The 21,082-nt window shown below is 36.9% G+C and overlaps 2 protein-coding genes across 4 annotated transcripts; both read left to right on the forward strand.

Annotated features, from left to right (window-relative positions):
- Positions 1–2,965: 2,965 nt before the first annotated feature.
- Positions 2,966–9,538, forward strand: LOC122002599 (ubiquitin-conjugating enzyme E2 36-like). The gene is made up of 8 exons (XM_042557822.1): positions 2,966–3,167; positions 3,351–3,378; positions 3,497–3,583; positions 3,711–3,769; positions 8,327–8,368; positions 8,447–8,520; positions 9,041–9,138; positions 9,226–9,538. The coding sequence occupies exons 1-8, from the start codon at positions 3,132–3,134 to the stop codon at positions 9,261–9,263; spliced, it is 462 nt and encodes a 153-aa protein (XP_042413756.1). The 5' UTR covers positions 2,966–3,131; the 3' UTR covers positions 9,264–9,538.
- A 3,645-nt stretch (positions 9,539–13,183) lies between these two features.
- LOC122002600 (interactor of constitutive active ROPs 4-like) lies at positions 13,184–16,074 on the forward strand. Of its 3 annotated transcripts, XM_042557825.1 has the most exons (5): positions 13,184–13,434; positions 13,571–13,685; positions 14,704–14,771; positions 14,875–15,007; positions 15,083–16,074. In XM_042557825.1, exons 3-5 carry the CDS (start codon positions 14,758–14,760, stop codon positions 15,875–15,877), a joined length of 942 nt encoding a protein of 313 aa, XP_042413759.1. In that variant the 5' UTR covers positions 13,184–13,434; positions 13,571–13,685; positions 14,704–14,757; the 3' UTR covers positions 15,878–16,074. The 3 variants fall into 3 exon arrangements, with proteins under 3 accessions (XP_042413759.1, XP_042413758.1, XP_042413757.1); XM_042557824.1 differs by lacking the exon at positions 13,571–13,685 and having other exon boundaries at positions 14,656–14,771; XM_042557823.1 differs by lacking the exon at positions 13,571–13,685.
- Positions 16,075–21,082: the final 5,008 nt, after the last annotated feature.

Below are 21,082 nucleotides of genomic sequence, written 5' to 3' on the forward strand. Positions count from 1 at the left end.
GCCGATCGGACGTATGGTGATGTCGCCTCTCTATGCGGGTCCGGTCGGCTTCCTGGGTCCTTTGCCTCGTGTTGAGGGGAGGAGACCGTCGTTCGATTCTCCGGGGAACAGGATTGGACACAAAGGGAAGGCTTCGGCAATCCCTCGTGTTGTGCGTATCCGTTTGGTGGAATTTGCAGAACATTGGGGTCCACCTCTTCTTTGGCTTGGGCCGAGCGGCAGCCACTTCTTGCACGTGCGATCTGGTGTGGGGAGATCGAATTGCTTCAGCCCTTGGTCCTCTAGGTGGTTGCTGAGCGGAGTGCTGCTTCCGCTCGGCATGAACAAGTGCACGCTCGGTTGGAGCTTCTTTTTTCCGGCGGCTTGCGCTTCTTCCACGTTTATGTATTCGTTGGCCCGATGTAGCATGTGATCATAGTCTCGGGGCGGCTTTCGGATGAGCGACCTGAAGAAGTCCCCATCAACAAGGCCTTGTGTGAAGGCGTTCATCATCGTTTCCGATGTGGCTGTTGGGATGTCCATCGCCACTTGGTTGAATCGCTGGATGTAAGCTCGAAGCGATTCTTTTGGTTCTTGCTTGATGGCGAACAAGCTAACGCTTGTTTTCTGATAACGCCGACTGCTGGCGAAGTGGTGGAGGAAGGCCGTTCGGAAGTCCTTGAAGCTTGTGATGGATCCGTCCGGCAGTCTACGGAACCACCGCTGGGCCGATCCCGAGAGCGTGGTAAGGAAGACTCGGCACTTCACTCCATCAGTGTATTGGTGGAGCGTGGCGGTATTATCAAACTTACCCAAATGATCATCCGGGTCCGTTGTTCCATTATACTCGCCGATCGTAGGGGGCACGTAGTGCTTGGGCAGAGGATCTCGCAGAATGGCTTCCGAAAATTGGCGGTTGGTCCGCTCGGGAGATGAGTCCGTCCGGGGAGCTTTCCCCTTCCTGTCATCCCGCCTTGGCATTTCATCTGAGGAAGATCCTATATCTCTTCGGGCTGGCGTGGCTCCAGGGGTGCGAAATAAGGCCCGGTGGAATGCGACGGTGGCTGGAGGTGCTTCCGCTCGGCCCCCCGACGCGGACGTTGCTTGTTGCTCCGCCCGCTCGGCGGATGCTTTTTGCTTTTGCTCCACGAGTTTGGCGGCCCTTATCTCGACCAGAGCGTCGAGTTCCTCCCTTGAAAGCGTCACCGTGTGCTGTCGTCCAGCCTCGTCCATTGTCTCTGCTCGGATGCAGGAGCGTTCCCACAGACGGCGCCAATTTGATCCTGTCCGAACCAGAAGTCAACAGACGCTGGGCACGTGACGCTCCAAGGCTCGCTGATGTAGGTCTCCAACTAGTGTCGAGATGCTCCGGCTATCCTGCACAGAAGTCGAGCCGGGAAGGGGATTCCCAGCGACGACCCTCCGACGCTCAAGTCAGGTAAATCACGATGAACAAGGTGGCTCCAGAAGTCTCAGAGTACATACCAGAATCCCTTGTCGATGAAACCTGAGGTTCTTTATATAGAGCTGTGAAAGGTTTGGGCACGCGTACCAAGGTGCATAAGTGTCCCCTGTCCTATCCTAGGTATGCGGCTGTCAGAAAGCTTACCTGTCCTTTCCTAGGTACGCGGCTGTCAGAAAGTTTACCTGACCCATATCGCTACAGGCACCCCTATCACAAGATTTGGAGCATGACACACACGTGAAACCTACAGGTTGTCGAGAAAGAAATCCTCTGGCCCTTTCCTTTGCTCCAAACTTGTAGTCCGAGCGGAAAGATACCTAAACATCCGACCGGACATCCGCAGTGGTTTACTTGTGCTTTGTGGAGACTAACAAACAGGGGTGCTTTATGACTGTGATCGGTCAAAAGGTCAGCTCGGTCCATGACCTTTTTAACTGAGCGTCGGAATCGGCCGGACCCTTCCGGGTACTCGATTCCATCGGCCGGCCGGCAGTCCAGTCGGACCGGCCATCTATGGCCGTCCGTCCGGTCGGACCACACTCTCCTCTGGGTGGGCGGCTGTTCCGGTGACTTCCACTTGGCGTTGACTTTGCAAGAGAAGGGGGGGCCCGCTCTTACTACCGGATCAATAATAATATATAAATTATTTAGGTCTTTAAAAATTTGAATTGTTTGGATTTTCTAGTGTCACCATTATAAATCAAAAATTAATTATTTAGATAAGATTCGTCAAACCCATGCAATAGTGACGCTAGAGAATTCCATCAACAAACTATTGTAACGGGCTTCCCTATGTAAAAAATTATTTTAATTTAATATTATACTTATCTTAGTAAAAAAAAACTAAGAAAAGTATATTTTTTAACATCGTCGGCCTAAAATATTTATAGAAGATTCTTTGATCATAGTGTTGTCAATTCTAAGATATGAGACTAAAGAGAACTATATTTTTTTTTATATATAAAATCACCAAAGAAAATTAATGATGAAAAAAAATTCATAATAATATGCTGTAGCTGAGTCTCGAACTCTAGAGCACTGATTGTTTCGCTTGTGGAATTACTAATAAACTTTGGAATTATTTTTAGTGTAAATAGAAAAAAGGACATTAACGTAAATATATTTTAGCCTTCACCAAAATTAATTAGTAAAGGGGAGAGATTTTTAATAAAATAGTAAGATAATAATAATAATAATAATAATAATAATAATAATGTACATGAGAGTGAAGCAAAGCGACATGACATGGCCTTATAAAATTTATTGGCAAAATGATAATTTTTAAATTTAAAGATTTCAAAAAATAATTAACTGAAATTCAAATAGCTTCGTTAAAAAAAAAAAAATTTAAATCTACATAACGAAGTTTATTAGTTTACTCGGATTTTGAATAGTTGAAATTCCCATGATATAGAAACATTTTATAATTAAGATTTAAAAATTACAGAATTTAAGGGGTGAAACGAAATATATCCAAAAAAAACAAAAATACTCGTGGAAAATATAGTTTTACGAATGGAGCTTTGTATTAACGCCATTCGATTCGATTCGATCAAGACGAGGCGAGGTTCTTTTGACTTGCCCTTTTGCGCTTTACCTTCCGCTCTTTTTCTTCTCCAATTCCTCCGATCGGACCGCGAGAAGCCTTGAGAGCGCAGCAGGGGGCCTGATCCGTATCATCGTCCTGATGGCCAACAGCAACCTTCCTCGCCGGATCATCAAGGTAAGCCCTCTACTAGATTCTTGCACTTTTGTTCTTTCCGTTCCTCTTCTCGCCGATTTGGCAAGATCAGCTCCAGGGAATAGCATCGAAGGTTGTTTATCGTTCTACTAGGGTTTCCTTTCATTTGTACTGAGAATGTGCGCTTTAATTTGTTTTTGATTTCTTATCTTGTCGGTCTGTCAGGAAACTCAGCGACTCCTTAGCGAACCCGGTATGTTTTTCTTTGTTATTGATTAGTGTTAAATATTTTCAGGGCGGTGGGTATTATAGTGTTTCGTCTTGGGAATTGTTGATCCTGTTTGGATTTTGCGACTCTTTATCTTTTGCAGCTCCCGGCATCAGTGCATCTCCGTCCGAGGATAATATGCGCTACTTCAATGTGATGATACTCGGACCAACACAGTCTCCATATGAAGGTGACGACTTACGAGTTATTTGAGTACCTTGGCTTGGTTTCACTTGTTAATGATATGAATGTCGATCTGAAACTTTGAAGTTATTTTTCTTCTTTGCATTTTATTTTTTTGTTTTGCTTACCATCAGGAGGAGTTTTCAAGCTTGAGTTGTTTTTGCCTGAAGAATATCCCATGGCAGCCCCAAAGGTAAGATATCCCATAGTTATAGTCTTCTTCCAATCTCAGTTGGAAGGCAATTGTTGTAGATGCTTCCAGTTGTTTCTTTTCTAGATATAAACATTTAGCCATGCTAGAACATTTAGCCATGCTTGAGTTGTTTATTAAAAATTTGAGTTTAATATGAGTTTATTAAAAATTTGAGTTTATTAAAAATTTGAGTTTATTAAAAATTTGAGTTTCTAGATATCACATTTAACTCCTTTTCTGAACAATTTGAGCTTATTAAAAATTTATCAACTTTCTGCAACTTTTTGGAACCTTTAATTTTTCAGCTTAATGCAACTTATCTGAAAGAAATTAATATGCATAATTTGTAGCTTGAAAGTCTTGATATAATAACATTAAGTTGAAAATTTGACTATTGTTTAATTTTTGTTATCATGTAAATTACTATTAGGACCATTTTCTGCAAATGTGATATGTATAATAATTCAAGCACCCAATATAGCTAAAAAAATTTTACAAAAATGTTCATAATGAATTTAATCAAGGTATTCACTGATATTACTTTTTTGTCCTACCTCGAAAGTTAGCATATATATGAGGTTCATTATTTAGTACAATTACTTGTCCAACATTGCCATGCATCTCTTTATTTCCCTTCAGTTCTTTGTGGATTTAGATTGTGAGAATGTGTGGACAATTATCAGTAGTAAGTTGACACCCAAAATGCTTTTTATATTAGGGTCGCCTTTACCAACAATTTTACTGAATGTTTGGCATCTTGGTCAATTTGAATGGCTTTGTACTTTTTGCACCTTGATTAAGTTGTGCTTTGGTAACTCCCAATTCTTAGTGAATTCAGATTGTGAGAATGTGTCGACAAATTATCAGTAGTAAGTTGACACCCAAAGTACTTTTTATATTAGGGTCACCTTTGTGAACAATTTTACTTAGCATCTTGGTCAATTTTAATGGCTTTGTACTTTTTGATTAAGTTGCATCCAAGAAATTACTGTGTTGATGTGCTGTTGTAATGTTAGGATTAAGTTTTTTTGCCTATGACGGATCTAAGATATTATTTCAAATGAGTATTGTGTGATGCATTTACAACAAGGCCCTTTGGTCAGATCATTTTCATCCTGTTTTGAGTTTTCATTTTTATGAAAACAGAAGACAATTTTCAATTGGGTTTTGTGTGATAGATTTATTACAAAACCCTATTTACTCAGATCATTTTCATCTAGTTTCAAGTTTTCAGTTTCATGGAAACAGAAAACAATTTTCAAAGATGTGCTTGGTAAGTTGATTTCTTTGAAATGATATCCTGAAATATTTGATAAAAAAAAGTGTATTATGATATAACTAAATTAATTATATAAAAATGCTTATTTTATATTATATTATTATAACAAAATCGTGTTATAATACAACCAGGTTATATTAGATTTTTTTTGTTATGATATTAAATGACATATTAAATTGTTAACATAGTAGTATTATGCTATTATAATTCTGATAAATATCGTTTATAAATTTTCTATATTTGTTAATATTGTATATTATTGATAAATAGTATGAAAGTGTATATTATCATAAATAATATAACATAATATAGAATTATTTCTTATTATATTCTCATCTTTTAGGTCTCATTTCATGAAATCAAATTACCAAATACATTTTCCAAAACTGTTTAATATTTTTCAGAAAGAAAAAGTTGAACTGAATGAAAATGGTCCAACTGTACAGTGCCAAATATCTCAAGATTTCTTTTCTTCTAATGATAACTGTGCGATCCACCAAATCTATATATTTTATGCGATTAGTATTTCCCTTGGACATGATTATACATTTGGGAAAAAAAACATCTAGTTGGGGCAAATTTCTCAATTGATAGCCTATGGCAAAAGTCTATGCACTAACTAAGTTTTATCCCTAACCCCTGGGCAAGCCACTTATTATAGGTTTAGTAAACTGACAACTAGCTACACAAAATTTTCTCCAGTTTTTTTTATTTTAACTCCAGTTTAGTTTTTGTTATGCTTATGTTTTTTTTTGGGGTATAGATGTTTGCATTTTGGCATTTCTAAACTTATCTCATAGTAATTTTTGACTCTATAAGATCTGCTATTAACCCAGTCCATGTAGTTGGATCAAACATGTCATGATGATGATATGAGATTTCCATTGTCATTATCTCCATAATGATTCTCATACTTTTTTTTAGTTTATAAAGACTAAAGGATAAAGTCTTGAAGTTTGCTAGTTAGGCTCTTTAGAAATCATTTTAGATGTTAAGATTATGCTCTAAACAAGTTAACTAGACATTTTTCTTTTAGTAAGAACTAATAAATTAAATTTATACCAGTTTGCCTCACCATTCCCCTTCTATCCAGGCCTGGTGTCTCTTTTATATAGTAAGAAAAAAATCTGGCATATCAGTGTTATAGGCACATTGGTTATAGAAAAACAGAGTATCATCATTTGATAATTATGGTATCCATAATGGCAAAACTAGGATTATATCTTGTTTTATCTTTTTCAACTTACCTTCTAGATTCTGTTTTTCCCAGCTCACACATGTGGGCTCTGCCAGTGCCATGACAGTGAAAGATTGCACAAGCCATGGCAGAGTGTCTTTATTGTTGCACAAAGATGGAGCAAATGATGCTCAGTAAATTTGTTTGAACATTGAATTCTTTCATCTTTTAAGGGCCCAGATGCACCCTCTTTCGGCTATTGAATGATGTGCGAACTAGGGGTTTTGTCTTTAAGTTTTGTTTAGGATATATGACTTATATGAATGCATTGTAATTGAATGGAGCATGCTCCAACATAAAATGACTAGTCAATCGGAAGGGATCTGAGCTTCATGTGGGACTACCATGGACTACCACATTTCTCCACATCATGTGGGACTATGGATGTGATGCATCTGAGCTTCAATTCCTTTTATGTTTTGGAGGTAGAGATCCAGCTCTGATACCTAGAGACAAATCTTATCTAATGTGTTAGCTGTTCAATGTGTTTTACTATACTATGATCCACACAGGAGCCAATAATCTACGAATAATAATATCAATATATCATGCTTGCTACTCTATACCATGGTTTTGATCTGAAACCAGGTGTGGGCTTAGGTGTATGATTCAACCTTTTTTTTTCTTTTTCATATATATATTCTATGTTTTATTTTCAAAATGTTAGGCAGTGAAACATTTTTTGAATGTAAACTCATATAACTAAGTTGGATTAATCTTCAATTAGAAGTTGAAGAAAGTGAAAGTGCCTTTTTTTTGCATTCTGGCCTTTGAGGTTGTCATTTTTAAGTCAGTCTGGTCTTTGGTTTTGTCATTCTGTTCTTGTCAAACCTACTCATAAATACCCAGGGAACCTTGTAATTCTGGCACACAGATTACAGATTATATTCCTGTCTTTTTTCCTTCTATTAGTTGTGATTGGAAGGATATTATCCATTTTGATGCTTTGTCCATCTGTTGAGAAACCTCTTTTACTATGAAGAGGTGTAATCATCTTACCAAGGCCTCAAACTGCAGGATGAATTGCAAGGTCCTTTTTCTATCATCTTCATTATTGTTGTCTCTTTTTCTCCTTTTACTCCTTTTAGAATCAATATATGTCTTTTGGAACTCAACTTGATTGTGTTCATGGTGATAAATTGGCTGTCTTAATCGATTGTCACTTTGGCAATAGCACTGAGGCTGCCTCTTGTCCAAATTCCAATTGAGTTTCCAGCTCATTTCCATTCAAACTCTGGGCTGTGCTGAATTTAAACCCTTTGAGTTTGTCCATGTTGTAACATGCTAATTACTTAGAACTGCAGAAATGAACTAGTTACATAGCCAACAAGACAAATATTTTGGCATTATGCATTTGTATAGGAAACAATTATAAGTTGATGTTTTTTTTTTTGCACAAGTTGTAGACAACAAATATAATTTGCCTATTGGAAAATTATAACAGGGCACGTCTCATGCTCTAGTCGTCTACAAAACTTGGGACAAATATAATTTGTAAATTGTATCAAGGTTTGAATTCTTATTCTGAGTTGGGGTATTAATCCTTAGTATGAATGAGACGTAATGGGCATATTGCGTGTTGGTGCTAGTTGGCGTGCCAGACCATAGAAGAGAAAGGGGAAAGAGCCGGAAGGTTTGCCGGAGAAGGAAAACGTGTGGGATCTAGATGAGGGAAGGTTTGCCTCCTTGTGTTAGATTCTATGTTGGAAGCTCAAGCTCGCCTATGTTTGATTCAACATTGGAAGGCTCACCTTGTGATTTCAAACCTCTATAAAAAGCACATTGTTTAAAAGTTTGCCCATGCTAAATCGTTGGTTAATATTGTCTTGAACTAACATCTTGGGTTTTATTTGAATTGCTAGTTTTTTTTTGTAATAATTTGTGTTAAACTTTACCGTGGAGGCGTGGACTAGAGCATCTTGCTACATTTTAAATTTTAGGCACAATTGTCTTCGGATCTTTGTTTCTTTTCGCCTTTTAGTGTGATAAGAAGATCTGTTATTTGCAATAATTGACATTTTATAAAATATATTTGGAACAGGTCCGCTTTCTTACCAAAATATACCACCCTAACATTGATAAGGTAAGATGCTTTACCCTTCTTTTTTCGTTTATTAATTTATATAAAATGCAATTCAAATATAATGGAGTTGATGTGCAGCTTGGAAGAATATGCCTTGACATCCTGAAAGATAAATGGAGTCCAGCCCTCCAAATCAGAACAGTACTACTCAGGTGACATGATTGTTTTAGTTGGTAGTATGCATTACAATGGGATTTGTTTCTTGGGTGCCTAGTTACTCTTTCCTTAGTAAGCAAGGGAAACAACTGATGCATTTATGAGATGGTTACGCCACAACATTCCATTAGCACAACATTTTATTCTTGACTCAACATTTCTTTCTCCTGTTGCCAATACAGTCTCATAAGTAAATTGGAATAATTTAAACAATGGTTTTCCTAGTCCTTTGTCTCACCTGACTTGTTTTACTGTATCAAAATCAAGATTATGAGAAAGTACTTAAATTGTATGCTTACTCCAAAAATCGTGATCTTGTTCTTTCTAAGACTCAATGTTAAGGCTTAAGGACACTTGTTCTTTATGCTTTGCAATTAAAGCAATCCTTGGATCTCTTACCTTACTGATCTAAATATTCATCCTCCCTTAAGTCTATCTAAATCGTATTTAATTTGAAAATAATAATTCTTTAACTTCATTTTCTAAATTGCACTTTCTATTACTTTAACCCCTCAGCATTCAAGCGCTTCTTAGTGCCCCAAATCCAGATGACCCTCTCTCCGAGAACATCGCCAAACATTGGAAGTCAAACGAAGCAGAAGCTGTCGAAACAGGTAGTTTGCCATTCTCGGCCTGAGTACTTAATGTAGTTCATTTCAAGTTGCTTGTCTTGACTCCCATGAATCGATCGGACAATGCAGCAAAAGAGTGGACTCGTCTGTACGCCACAGGCGCATAAAAATTCAATGTAGACCACTGCAGTAATCTACCCACAGCGGAAGTTTATTCATCCATATATTAAGATGTTGACAATGAACAAGGTGTCGAGAAAATGCTGTTATATATCTTCTATAAGCAACTTTTCATGTAGTTGCCAAATTTCAAGCTTGTATCCCCTACCGTCTCTTTACTTGAAAGCTTTATCATGCCATTAACACTAATTTCTCAGCTCGCGCTTGTGGAAATACCCTCTGCAATGTTTTGGTTATTTATTTATCTTCTTTGTTCCTACCACTAAGCTTTTACATTTTTTTCGCCCATGTTTCTCTTTGTTTGTTATTACATTTTTTATTTTATAGATCTGTGTTGGGACCATCTATATATTTAGCGTGATGGACGGCTGCCTACATCATTGAATTAATGGCCGTAAATGTAGAGGTTGTGGTGATCCTGTGACGGGATATTGCTAGGTCCAGCGCGAGATCCACTGTGGGGTCCTTCACATGCAGTCTTGCCTTTTAAAATCAGGAACAGAGTTTGAATTAATCTTGAACTCGATCAATCGTAATCATGACGGTCTTCGATTTATCTTTCTTAATGTACCTTCCATCCTTTATGTGGCAAAAAAAGGTGAAGTGTTTGTCCCAGTTCTCCCTTCAGTCCGTCTCAAGGTGAATTATGGAGAAGATAGTAAGTGAATGGGAGGAGAGGTGGAGAGGGGTGAGTTATATTTCAAAATTCGATCTGACCTCATATGGTAAATAACTATTTATTTACAATCTCAATTAGGTCCGCGAGGACGACGTTCCCTGCTTTTTGAAACCATCCAGATATGTCTCACTATGATTTTAGTGTTTTATCCCAGCATAATTATCAAACTATTCTTGATTATATTATTTTCATTACGATGTCTCACATGCATTTCTTATTTAAATTCTAAATCAAGAGCGCATGTTAGCGGCTACAAAATCATAAATATTAAATAATTATAATAACTACGATTTTATATAATTACAATAATTAAGTTGTAATATAGTTGTAAACATCGTACCTGTTACGCAGTTATAATAATTATAAAATTATAATTGTTATAATGTGAATCAGTGAATGTTAGATAAATTTTTAGAAATCATCACTTTTGACTCGGGTTGAATTACAAGATGTACAATATCAAATCCAAGCTCGTTCAGTGATATATATTTGTTATCGAGTGTAACCCGTAACGACTTAACTTTAGGAGAAAAAAATATCATTTAAAGTCTTTTAAGAGATTTCAGAGAATTTTAATTTTCTTTATTAAGGTTATTTTTCAAGCTATTACAATATGTGTAGTATTAATAGTTTCGTAACTGTTATAATACGCTTAATCGGTCCATGATTTAGATGAAAGATATAGGTAGGATAATAATGAAATAATATTAAAAGATAATTATGTTTTTATACGGGATGGAGTGATTTGTTTAGAGGCCCGATCTCTCGTCCATAAAAGAGTAGACTAAGGATGAATCACTTATAATATAGTGAGATCATGATCACGATCCGATTATAATTGATTACGATTCCGCTATATATTCACTATCCTACTAGGTTATAGTTTGGGTCGGGACGGATGATAGGAGGTCGGCCCTTGTTCAACGCCCAACAGCTTGGCCACTTCAGACGGTCTCCGACCACCCGTCCTGATTCAAACTATAATCTAGAGGGAAGATAAATTTACAGAGGAATCGTAACTATAATTAGATCGCAACCATCATCTAATTGTAATTATAAATAGTGCATCCTGAGTTTTTTTTTTATGGCTCAGAAAATCTGATCTCATCTCTTCAGCCTACGCCAACCCTTTAGCTAAAGAATATAACAAATTAGCATGGTACACTATTAGTTGTAACCACTGCAATATACTAGTAATTGAATCATCACGTAATTTACTTATTAATCCATCCCGGACGCCACCAAAAGTTTGACTCTTGAGGCCAAAACAGGAGTGTTAAATCAATTAATCAATCACATAGCCTAATTTGTTGTGCACTCGCAGGAGTCATTTTTTATTGTTTACTTTGTTAATGCATAAACAAAAAATTAAACGATTTTTTTTTAAATATGGAAATTTTGAAAAATAAGGAAAATATTAAAGAATGTTCGGACCACATCTATCTATTATAGCTCTCAAGTAATATTTTAATATTAGTTCCCATGTTTTTTTATTTTCAAAGAAATATGCTAGAAGTCTAATTAGACCATGCGATGTAGGTCAAGATCGTGGCTTGAGGTTTTGGCTAATTTAAATTATGTTGCGTATGCCTAATTATTCTATTAGATTTAAACTAGATACTATTGAGTTTAAATTAGATGTCGAGATCTGATCTATATAGATCTAACCATTGGATTAAGCCTAGTATTTTATGTAAAAGTTCGTACGTTAACTCAGACATCTCAAAAATTGATTTTTATTTATTTCTACAAATCTATTATATAATGACCAGCTAGACTTTGCCCTGAGAGCTAGATTAAGCCAAGTATCATCTATAAGATGAGTCTAATTTTTTTAAATTACAAAATTTCAATAATAAATATTTTAAAATAATATTTAATAAAAAATTAGTTTATTTTTTTTTTATTTTTAAAATTACCATACCATGTTCGAATCCGGATATAACTCATTAATATATCACGGTTGTGCCTCTTTTAATTTTTTTTTAATGAGTCATCAAGAGACATGAATGATTTTTTTGTTATTTTAAAATGTTCTTGATGTGCGAGTGATTTATTTAATAAATTATTAAAAAAAATCAGTTTGTATATTTTAAACTTTTATTCCATGTATTATTATATTTACATTAATATTTTTTTTTTAAAAAAAGTAATTAATCATGAGAACTCCTCACATTATCTTTTAACATGTGAAATTACCTTTTTTTATTATATCTCTTTAAATAATACCAAAGTTTATTTAGTTCAATTAACATTAAATCAAATAATTATTAACGCTTAAATCAATTCTACATTATCTTTAACTTGTTCAAGTCTTTATTTAATTAATTAATGAATTGTAATTATTAATAATTTTTAATCTAGTGATAAATGAGTTAGATTTAGAGTACCATAGTAATATAATATCATTGTTTGATAACACTGATACTCTAGACTATGGTATGATAGTGAAGTATTTAATTTCTTCCGAGAAGACAATTCTAGAATACGGATTGAGGACAAATTATAAATTTATTTTGGTGGTTAATGAAAAGTTTTAATGAAACCGTACAACTTATCTTTAAAATTAATCCATTTGAAGAAGGGGATATTTATTTTTTTTTAAAACAAATTAAATTAATGTAGCATTCAGAAAAATAATAATAAAAAAGTTATGTTCAAATTTCAAATGAGCATACTTTGAATTACTGATAGATAAATTAAGGTAAAAGTAGTGATAAATGATCAGAATATGATCAGTCATAATGATGATAAAAGATGAATATATTTACCCTTAACGTCTTTATCAATTCGTCCCAGGATTAACACAGAGAAAGTAAATCACAAACATCTATTAGTCTTTGGAATAATGACTAGCACATAAAAGAGATATTTACCTCAGTTTTATCGAGATTCGAACTCCAAACCTCGTGATAACAACACTTCATTTGCTAACTATTAGACTCTACCATAATTAGATTGAGGTTGCAAGTTTACAAGGATTTACTCTACAAAATCAGTAGTAAGACAAGCGAGAAACCCCTCACTTCCTAAAAAACCGGAGAAACAGCAAGATCCTTTGGAAATCTATTTAGTGGTTTACTATATTCTAGATTCCAACGCCACCCTTTTTATTTGTTTTTATTCTTTTCAAACAACCTCGATTCAAAAATCCAAACCCAAAAGCACGCTCCAACCACTCTCCATTAATTACTCTGTTCAGCTACAAACAGCGCACTCCAGCCCACACCATCCATCTCCCACATGCTCACCTTCTGCCACAAGATGACAGCACCCTCAGAAGCTGTTTTCGATTAGCAGACAACACTCGATCCAGTCTCTGCTCTCTGCTTCACACCACTTCTCTTCTTTTTCCTCCTCCTCCTCTTCTTCTTCTTACTGTCTCATCCTCTCCGAGCTATGGAGATCTCAGTTTCTCCCTTGGAGCATTTCTTGGGAGGCGACGGAACTGGTTTTAAGATGTTTTCACCCTTTTAGAGGTTTGCGGACTCGATCACTCTTCTTCACTTTTTCTTTTACCTTTCTGTTGTTCTTCTTCTTCTTCTTCTTCTTCTTTTTCACTCTTAGCAAATATTCATCAAAGACTTTCTTTTTCTTTTTCTTTTTCTTGTGAAGAGGTTTGTGTGAGATGAGCTTCTTGCTTGTGATCCTCCTTGAGCATGTTGAGAAAGCAATTTCTTAGAGTTCATAATGTTTCTTTTTGGAGTTCTTCAAAAGATTGGCTTTTTAGGTGGAGTTCCTCTTTTCTTTTACCTCTATAAAGTTGACTTGCTTTTAGATCTTGTAAAATATTCTAGAAAATGAATTTTGATTTTAATAATCAGCTCTACACCGTTATGAATTTCTCTGAAGAAAGTACTATCATAGATCGTTAATATGTAGTTCTTCCAAGAAAAAAAAAAGAAGAAGTAATGCATTGATAAAAGCTCTATCTATTTTGTGGTATTTTAGAGGTTAGTACTGTGACTTCTTACATTAGGCATTAGTAGGCAGATATGATTCATCATGTGTCACTCCCCTTTTGAACTGAGATCTCTCACAATTGTCAATAAGAGGTAATTCGATGTTTTACGAGCTCATGGATGGGAGAGAGCCTACCGATCCAGGATGCTCACAATAGCAGTAATGACGGCATTACAGCCGGTGATAGATCGAGATGTACTTCGGTTCATCCTAGGGTAACAACTAAGTTGGTGAAACTTTTGTAAATTTGTAGGGGTCATTCTCAAGAGTCACCATTTTATCTACAAATAAGACTAATAGCATAGTCATTAAGGCGAACTCAAATAGATTCTCCATAGAATTTCTTCCCTTTTCTTTCTCTTAGTGTAATTCTTCTTCTTCTTCTTCTCTAACACACAAACACATTAAGGCCTCACACTTAACATATTCATCCTGTTTCGCAATGGATCATTTCAAATGTAATTTGAGCTTCCTATTGGGATATGGCCAAAATGTCTATTAAAGAGGGAAGGAAGGTGATTTATAAAAGTTCTTATGTTCTGAAAGTTTTTGTTTTGGTAGGTTTTTCTTTGTTAGGAGAATAAGACTTTCAAGAAAGTCATAGTAATTGTCTTCCTATATAGAATTGTAGGATTTGATTTGTCCCCAAATTTGATTGTTATATTCAAATTTTGTTTGGTTGAAGTCTTTAAAAGGACCTCAATCCTCTCACTCAAATGGTTCATAATATATTGTAGGTTCGTAGTTACTTATCATTGAAAATCTTTCGATATCTTGATCCCTAGGATCGGTGTTGCAAAGAAGGTGCGAGCCATTTTTGATCTTCGTAGCTCGGTGCAATGTCGAGGGCTAGGTAATGTTTTCTCTCCGCGATCTCTTGTTCAATGGACTAGCTCCCAAAGTCGAAAAGGGCGGCAAATTTGACTTTTTTTTGTTCAAATTGTGTTTGTCACCAGAGGAACTCATTTGCACCAGCAGCAACAGCAGTCCCCGCGAGTTCCCCTTCACCTCAAGAACACAATCAGTCCTGAAACTAACAATAGTCTTCATCTCCGAGCAACAGTTGATCAAAGCCTAAAGCTTAAGGAGGTATCCTGTGATTCATCTTCTCACTAGTCGCTAAAGATTCAATAATAACACTTGTGTTTCTTCACACAAACACAGAGTAAATGCAGTGCTAAGGCGGATGATCTAGCAACCAAATTGAGCAAAGCCCGGGAAGAGCTCGAGAAGCTTCGTGATCGATTGGACTCCGCTGAACTCGCCAAGGAAGATGCTGAACAAGCACTCGACAAGGCCAAGAAACAGATCTGCTCTGCTTCTGCTTCTGCTTCTGTTCATACTCCCCAAGTAGAAGAACCACAGCAATCATTGGAGCAAGAGTCAAAGCCTAGTGATGATGGCAGTGAAGGAATTTCAATGGAGAAATTGGAAGAGCAAAGGAATGATGTGATAATGGAGCTGAAAGCCATGATATTGGAGAAAGATAAGAAAGTGGAGATTCTGCTGGAGGAGAACATGATCTTCAAGCGAAAGTCCGAGGAAGAAGCTACGAAGCTCTCGGAGGCAGCGCGAGCCAAGGAAGAGGTGCTCGAGGCTAAGATAGTCTCCATCGAAGCGGAATTGAAGGAGAGCGAGGCGAGAGCCGGGAAGCTAGCGGCGCGGTTGGCGGCGACTGAGGGAGAGAAAGAGACGGTGGAGGCGGAGATGAGGAGGATGCGGGTGCAAATGGAGCAATGGCGCAAGGCGGCGGAGGCCGCCACTGCACTGCTGGCCACGGGGGAGGGTGGGTTCATGGTGGAGATGGGAGGAGGAAGGCGGTGCAGGTCGATGGACAATCATCTCGATGGTTGGGGATCGCCGGCGGAGATGGGGGAGGAGGAAGGGGGTAGAGGGTGGAGAAAGATGGCCGGAATGCAGATGCTCGGAGAGATTTGGAAGAAGAGGACGCATCACTAGGTGAAGAGGAAGCTGCACTTAAAAGACGAATACGCTTGCCCCTGTCACCGTCAGCCCTCGGGACACTTATAGGCCTACTTTGTTTGGTGACTTGGTTGTGCTGTTTATTAATTATTTTTGATGTTTATCGACCAAATTGTTTTGGGTTGTGGAACTTTTTCTTTTGAAACCAAATTATAAGTTTTGGTGTTTGAGCATTTTAGATGAGTATCAGATCATAATAGACTTCTAATCTCCTGCATATATGAATTTGCACATTTTTATAAATTCTTTCACAATGTAACTGGTTTTCATCGAAGAAATTATTATTACATATTCTTCGTACAAGGGTGAATCAAGACATTCGCTGGTAGATAGGCATCTCTTGTCCTAAAGCCAAACTTTATTCCTCCTTTATAAATCCGTAATTGGTGAACATCTAAATAATTATCTCCAGTATCTATTTACAAAAAGTATCCTGTCTATTTTTCATAGTATTTTTTTCTCTCTAGTAGGAAGATATCTTTGTGCTAGCATCCAAATCGTAACTACATGGGTTGAATACAAGGGTTCTACATTATCCACGCCCAAGATTTCTTAGGGTTGGTTTGCCTAAAGAAATTACAAGTCTTAGTCACTCCACCATCGTGCTCAAACCAATAAGTCATTCTCTATGTAGCATCAGCGAATAGGATGAGATCTAGAATATGTAGTAGTCACTTGATCAATAGAGAATCTGAGTGCATCATCTTCCAGACAGTCACTCTCCTCAAATAGGTGTGGTGTATATATATAATTTTGAAACTCTAAAATTAAAACCCTAAATAGCTAAACCCAAGCTTAAAAATTTAAAAACAAACAAAAAAAATATTGCGCACCTCACAGTGCACAACATAACAACTGCATGTGTGTGTGCGTGTGTCTATATATATACCATGAGTATCTTAATTTTCTTTTTATTTTTTTATGCTTAATACTATAACTTAACCCTTAAATCCTAAAGATAAAATTTGATTGATATAACCGGGAGCTTGAAAAAACATAAACAAAAAATAAAAAAAAACTTGAGTTATGATGGGCGCGATCAATCGCATACAGTGCAGACAACCATCATAATATATTCATGTGTATATATAATATAATGATATGCTGGGCGTCAGAACTATGCGCGCGTGTGAACACCCAGCGTATCTTTAGTTTTTTATATATATTTTTAAAAAAATATATGATGTTCGACGGCTTTTGCACGACCGTGAGCAAAATTCGACGTGAACTATCTAACGCGACTAAAATCTAATTTTTTTTTTTAATCTTTCTCTCATCTACATGCAACAACTTTTCTTTTTTTTCTCTCTTAAATTTAAATAAGTATTTTTTTCTCTTTTTCTTCTTAAATTAAAATAAAATTTTTATTTCTCTCTCCTATGATTGCATGCAACAATTACTGTAATGTTTATTTTTAAAGGTGATGTAACTATTACAACGTTGTAGCAACTTATATAGTAGCTGCTATAATATTGTAATAGCTACTACATAATAACTATTACACATTGTAGCAGCTTCTATTGTATAGCTACTATATCGTTTTAGCAGCTACTGTACCATTGTAGCTGCTACAATGGGTAGTTGCTATAGTACCATTGTAGTAGCTACTATATCGTTGTAGTAGCTACTGCATAATTGTAGTAGTGATTGCACCGTCGGAAAAAAAGTTGTTGAGTTTGAATCTTGGTCGTTGCATTTATATCCCACATATTACGACTCCCAATTGATTGACATTACCTCCAATCGATTGTCACGTCAGATCCGAGCACATCCAGCCATCCAAACCTCACAACGACACTTTTCTTTGTCACTTAATCGATTAGCCAATCGACTACGGGCCTTTTTAGTTGACCACCCAATCGATTACGAAGCCACTGTTTGCTTGCGAGCTTCTCCTAATCGATTACCTAATTTATCACGCTTTCATGAGGAAGCTATTATATTTCACAAAAAACTCCTCTTGATTGATCAGCTAATAGATCAAGAAGCTATTGTCTGTCGCGGAGAAACGCACCCAATCAATCACTTGATTAATTGGTGCAGATCTTGATCGATTACCCAATCGATCCGAACCCTTTCTGCTTCGCGAAGATATGCTCCCAATCGATCCACTGATCGATTCAATTTTGGCACAATCGATTACCTAATCGATTGCCCAGCCCTAACTCACTTAACCCAAGTCTAGGGTTCCTTTGCCCAACCTCCGGTCAATTGTGACCTTTAAGGACTTCTCTACTAAGTGTCCGGTCAACCTTTTGATCCACTTGGATTTTGTTAACTTTCTGTTGGACTTTTGATCACCAAGTGTAGTTCTCCTTGACCCACTTGGATTTTCCCTTGCCTAACCACAATTAGGACTTTACCTTGCCAACATACGGTCTCCCTTGATCCACTTGGACTTACCTTTGTCTAACCACAATTAGGGCTTTCCTTGCCAACGTTTGATCCTCCTTGATCCACTTGGACTTTGCTTGCCTAACTGCAGTTAGGACTTTCCTTGCTAACGTGTCATCTTCCTTCACCCACTTGGGCTTTCCTTTGCCTAACCACAATTAGGACTTTCCTTGCCAACATGTGGTTCTCCTTGACCCACTTAGACTTTCCTTGCAAACGTGTGGTCTTCTCTGACCCACTTGGACTTTCCCTTTTCCTAACCCTTGAGTTAGGACTTGCCTTGCCTAATCTCTACTTAGGACTATGCCAGTCAAGTACCGGTCCTCCTTGACCTACTTGACCTTTCTCATATATTGTCCAACAATATATTGTCCAAACATGTTGTCCATAATATATTGTCCAAACATTGAAACTCAAGCTTGAATATACTTGAGCTTAGTCAAACTGGCCAATCTTGACCCGGGGAATGATTGCATCAACAATCTCCCAATATAAAAGATCTTCTTCATGAAAACAGAGTAGCCTCTTACAGACTTTAGCAGCTCAAAAAATACGTCAAAAAATGAATACACATATTGTTATTGAACTCCTAGCTTCAGGGTGCTATTTATAACATTTTAGGAAAAGTTATCATTATGCTGATGTGGCTTGGAGACACCTCTAAAGCCATCCAAGGAACCTCTAAGTGGATAAAATGCTATCCTCATCAAACGGTAATTCTACAGTTACTGTTCACTCGAGGTACCTCCAATTCAACGGAGGCATCTTTAGCTTCGCTTGTGACAGAAACACTGCTAGTGCTTAAGGTGCCTCCAATCCCTTTGAGGCGCCTCAAGCCCTGTTCATCCTAATGATCAATCATTCTTTTCCTTGAGCTTGTTTGGATGATGCTTCGGTCATCCAGAGTTAAGCTCACATGAACTCAACTCTGACATTCTCCTCAAGCAGACTTTCTCCTCTGCTTCTTGTTCCTTAAACACTCCGTTCACATCATTCTTATCCATCGGTGTACTCTTTCACAGTTTTTCATCCCTCAGATGCACTAAGTCCATTGACTCATTTCTTGTACCATCTTTATCGCTCGCTGCATCTTTCGCTAGACTTATTGTGTTCCTAAGTCCCTGCACACTCGGACACAAGACATCAGACATATAGGGCCTACCTTAATTCAGTTGATAACATCAAAACTAACTCGAGGTACTATAGTAGTGAGTGAGAAAGATGATATAGGAAGAGAGTCAACGGACTTGGTGCATCTGAGAGAAAAGGAGTTGAGGAAGAGTACACTAGTGGAGTGAGAAAGACATGTGTGACACATCCGAGGGACGAGAAGCCAGGAGAAAGCCTGCTTGAGGAGAGGGATAGAGTTGGGTTTGGGTGAGTGATAAACTTAATTTTGTCATGAAATGGGTATCAAAAGAATTAAGTGACTAAATTCATTCTATACTAATGTGACATAGAGATGACTCAGGTCATCTCCCATTGAATGCAACGATGAAATGATAACCATAGAATTGTATGTTATTTATCTTTTGGATTTTTGATATGAAAATGGGGTTTTTTGGATTTTGATTCTAAACTTAACAAATAAGATAGCAAAACAAGTATGAAATTTATCCTAATGAAATAAATAACATCCTATCTACCCATTAATAGTGATCTCACAATATATTACCACTCTACGCTATGATTTCACCATCAACAGAATTAAACTAAGGAATGAAATATCAAGGCATTAAATGAAACTAAATCTAATGCAATAAAAAAGATCCTATCTATCTATTAATCATGAACTCACAATATACTGTCACTCTATACTATAGATTACACCAATAACAGATCCAAACATATTAAAAACTAAACAAGTGCAAAATAAAAACATAACAAGAACAAACTGAATTACAAAGATTAGATGCATGAGGGATCAACCAACCATTCATCATATGGAAAGAGATCTATAGCTCATATAAATGAAAAAAAATCAGCAAAGAAAATTCAGCAAAATAAAATACAAGAAAAAATTCAAGGAAAAAAAAATCAAGAAACAAAATTCAACAAAAGAGAATTACAGTATTCTGCAAACAAAAATTGTTGCAGGACTCTCCTGTAGTAAACAACAAACAGAAATTTCTACAGTAAACATCAAACAAAATTCTACAAATGAGAACTACAGTAAACAACAAATAAAATTCAGCAACAAAAATTCTTTATAACATGGCATATATGATAAGTATTTCCACGTAATTAAGGTATAAAATTGATGCATATCATTCTTGTTCATGACAATCAACACTGGTTGTTTTTCAAAATAACCAAGGCAAGGCTTCTACTGGCAGTCGTGGCCAAGACAATGTTGCCGTTGGCAGTCGTGGCCAAGGAACGGCAGTAGTGGCCAAGGTAGGACATACATGACCAAAGCAGAACTGTCGCGGCAACAACCTAGGCAGCAACCGCAGCGCGATTTAGTCGCATGCACGACCAAGGAGGAGATCGGTCGTTGTAATTTGGTCGCTCACATGGCCAAGGCAGGTGCTGCCTCAAGTGATTCTATGATCACGCAAGTATCCAAGAGGAAGAAGACTAAATTAAGGATTACCTATTAGAGAGGAACAAAAGGTGGCGTTTGGTTTAGAGATTTGGGAATAAGGGAATGGATGCATTCCCAAATCTTGTGTTCGGTTGATAAGAATAGAATCAAGATTTTGGAATGAAATCCAAAAACTTGAGTATGGATGAAACCTACCCACTCTCTTGGATTTTGATGGAATGAGAATGAGAATTAAGTTT

Source organism: Zingiber officinale, chromosome 7A, assembly GCF_018446385.1.
Source record: "Zingiber officinale cultivar Zhangliang chromosome 7A, Zo_v1.1, whole genome shotgun sequence".
NCBI lineage: Eukaryota > Viridiplantae > Streptophyta > Magnoliopsida > Zingiberales > Zingiberaceae > Zingiber > Zingiber officinale.

What these genes read in the sequence shown, in the direction of transcription:
- LOC122002599 (XM_042557822.1), top strand. Translation starts at nt 3,132, where the DNA reads ATGGCCAACAGCAACCTTCCTCGCCGGATCATCAAG. An exon ending in TTCCTCGCCGGATCATCAAG is followed by an intron (nt 3,168 to 3,350) that starts GTAAGCCCTCTA and finishes TCGGTCTGTCAG; the next exon opens with GAAACTCAGCGACTCCTTAG. An exon ending in AACACAGTCTCCATATGAAG is followed by an intron (nt 3,584 to 3,710) that starts GTGACGACTTAC and finishes GCTTACCATCAG; the next exon opens with GAGGAGTTTTCAAGCTTGAG.
- LOC122002600 (XM_042557825.1), top strand. An exon ending in AAAGCCTAAAGCTTAAGGAG is followed by an intron (nt 15,008 to 15,082) that starts GTATCCTGTGAT and finishes ACACAAACACAG; the next exon opens with AGTAAATGCAGTGCTAAGGC.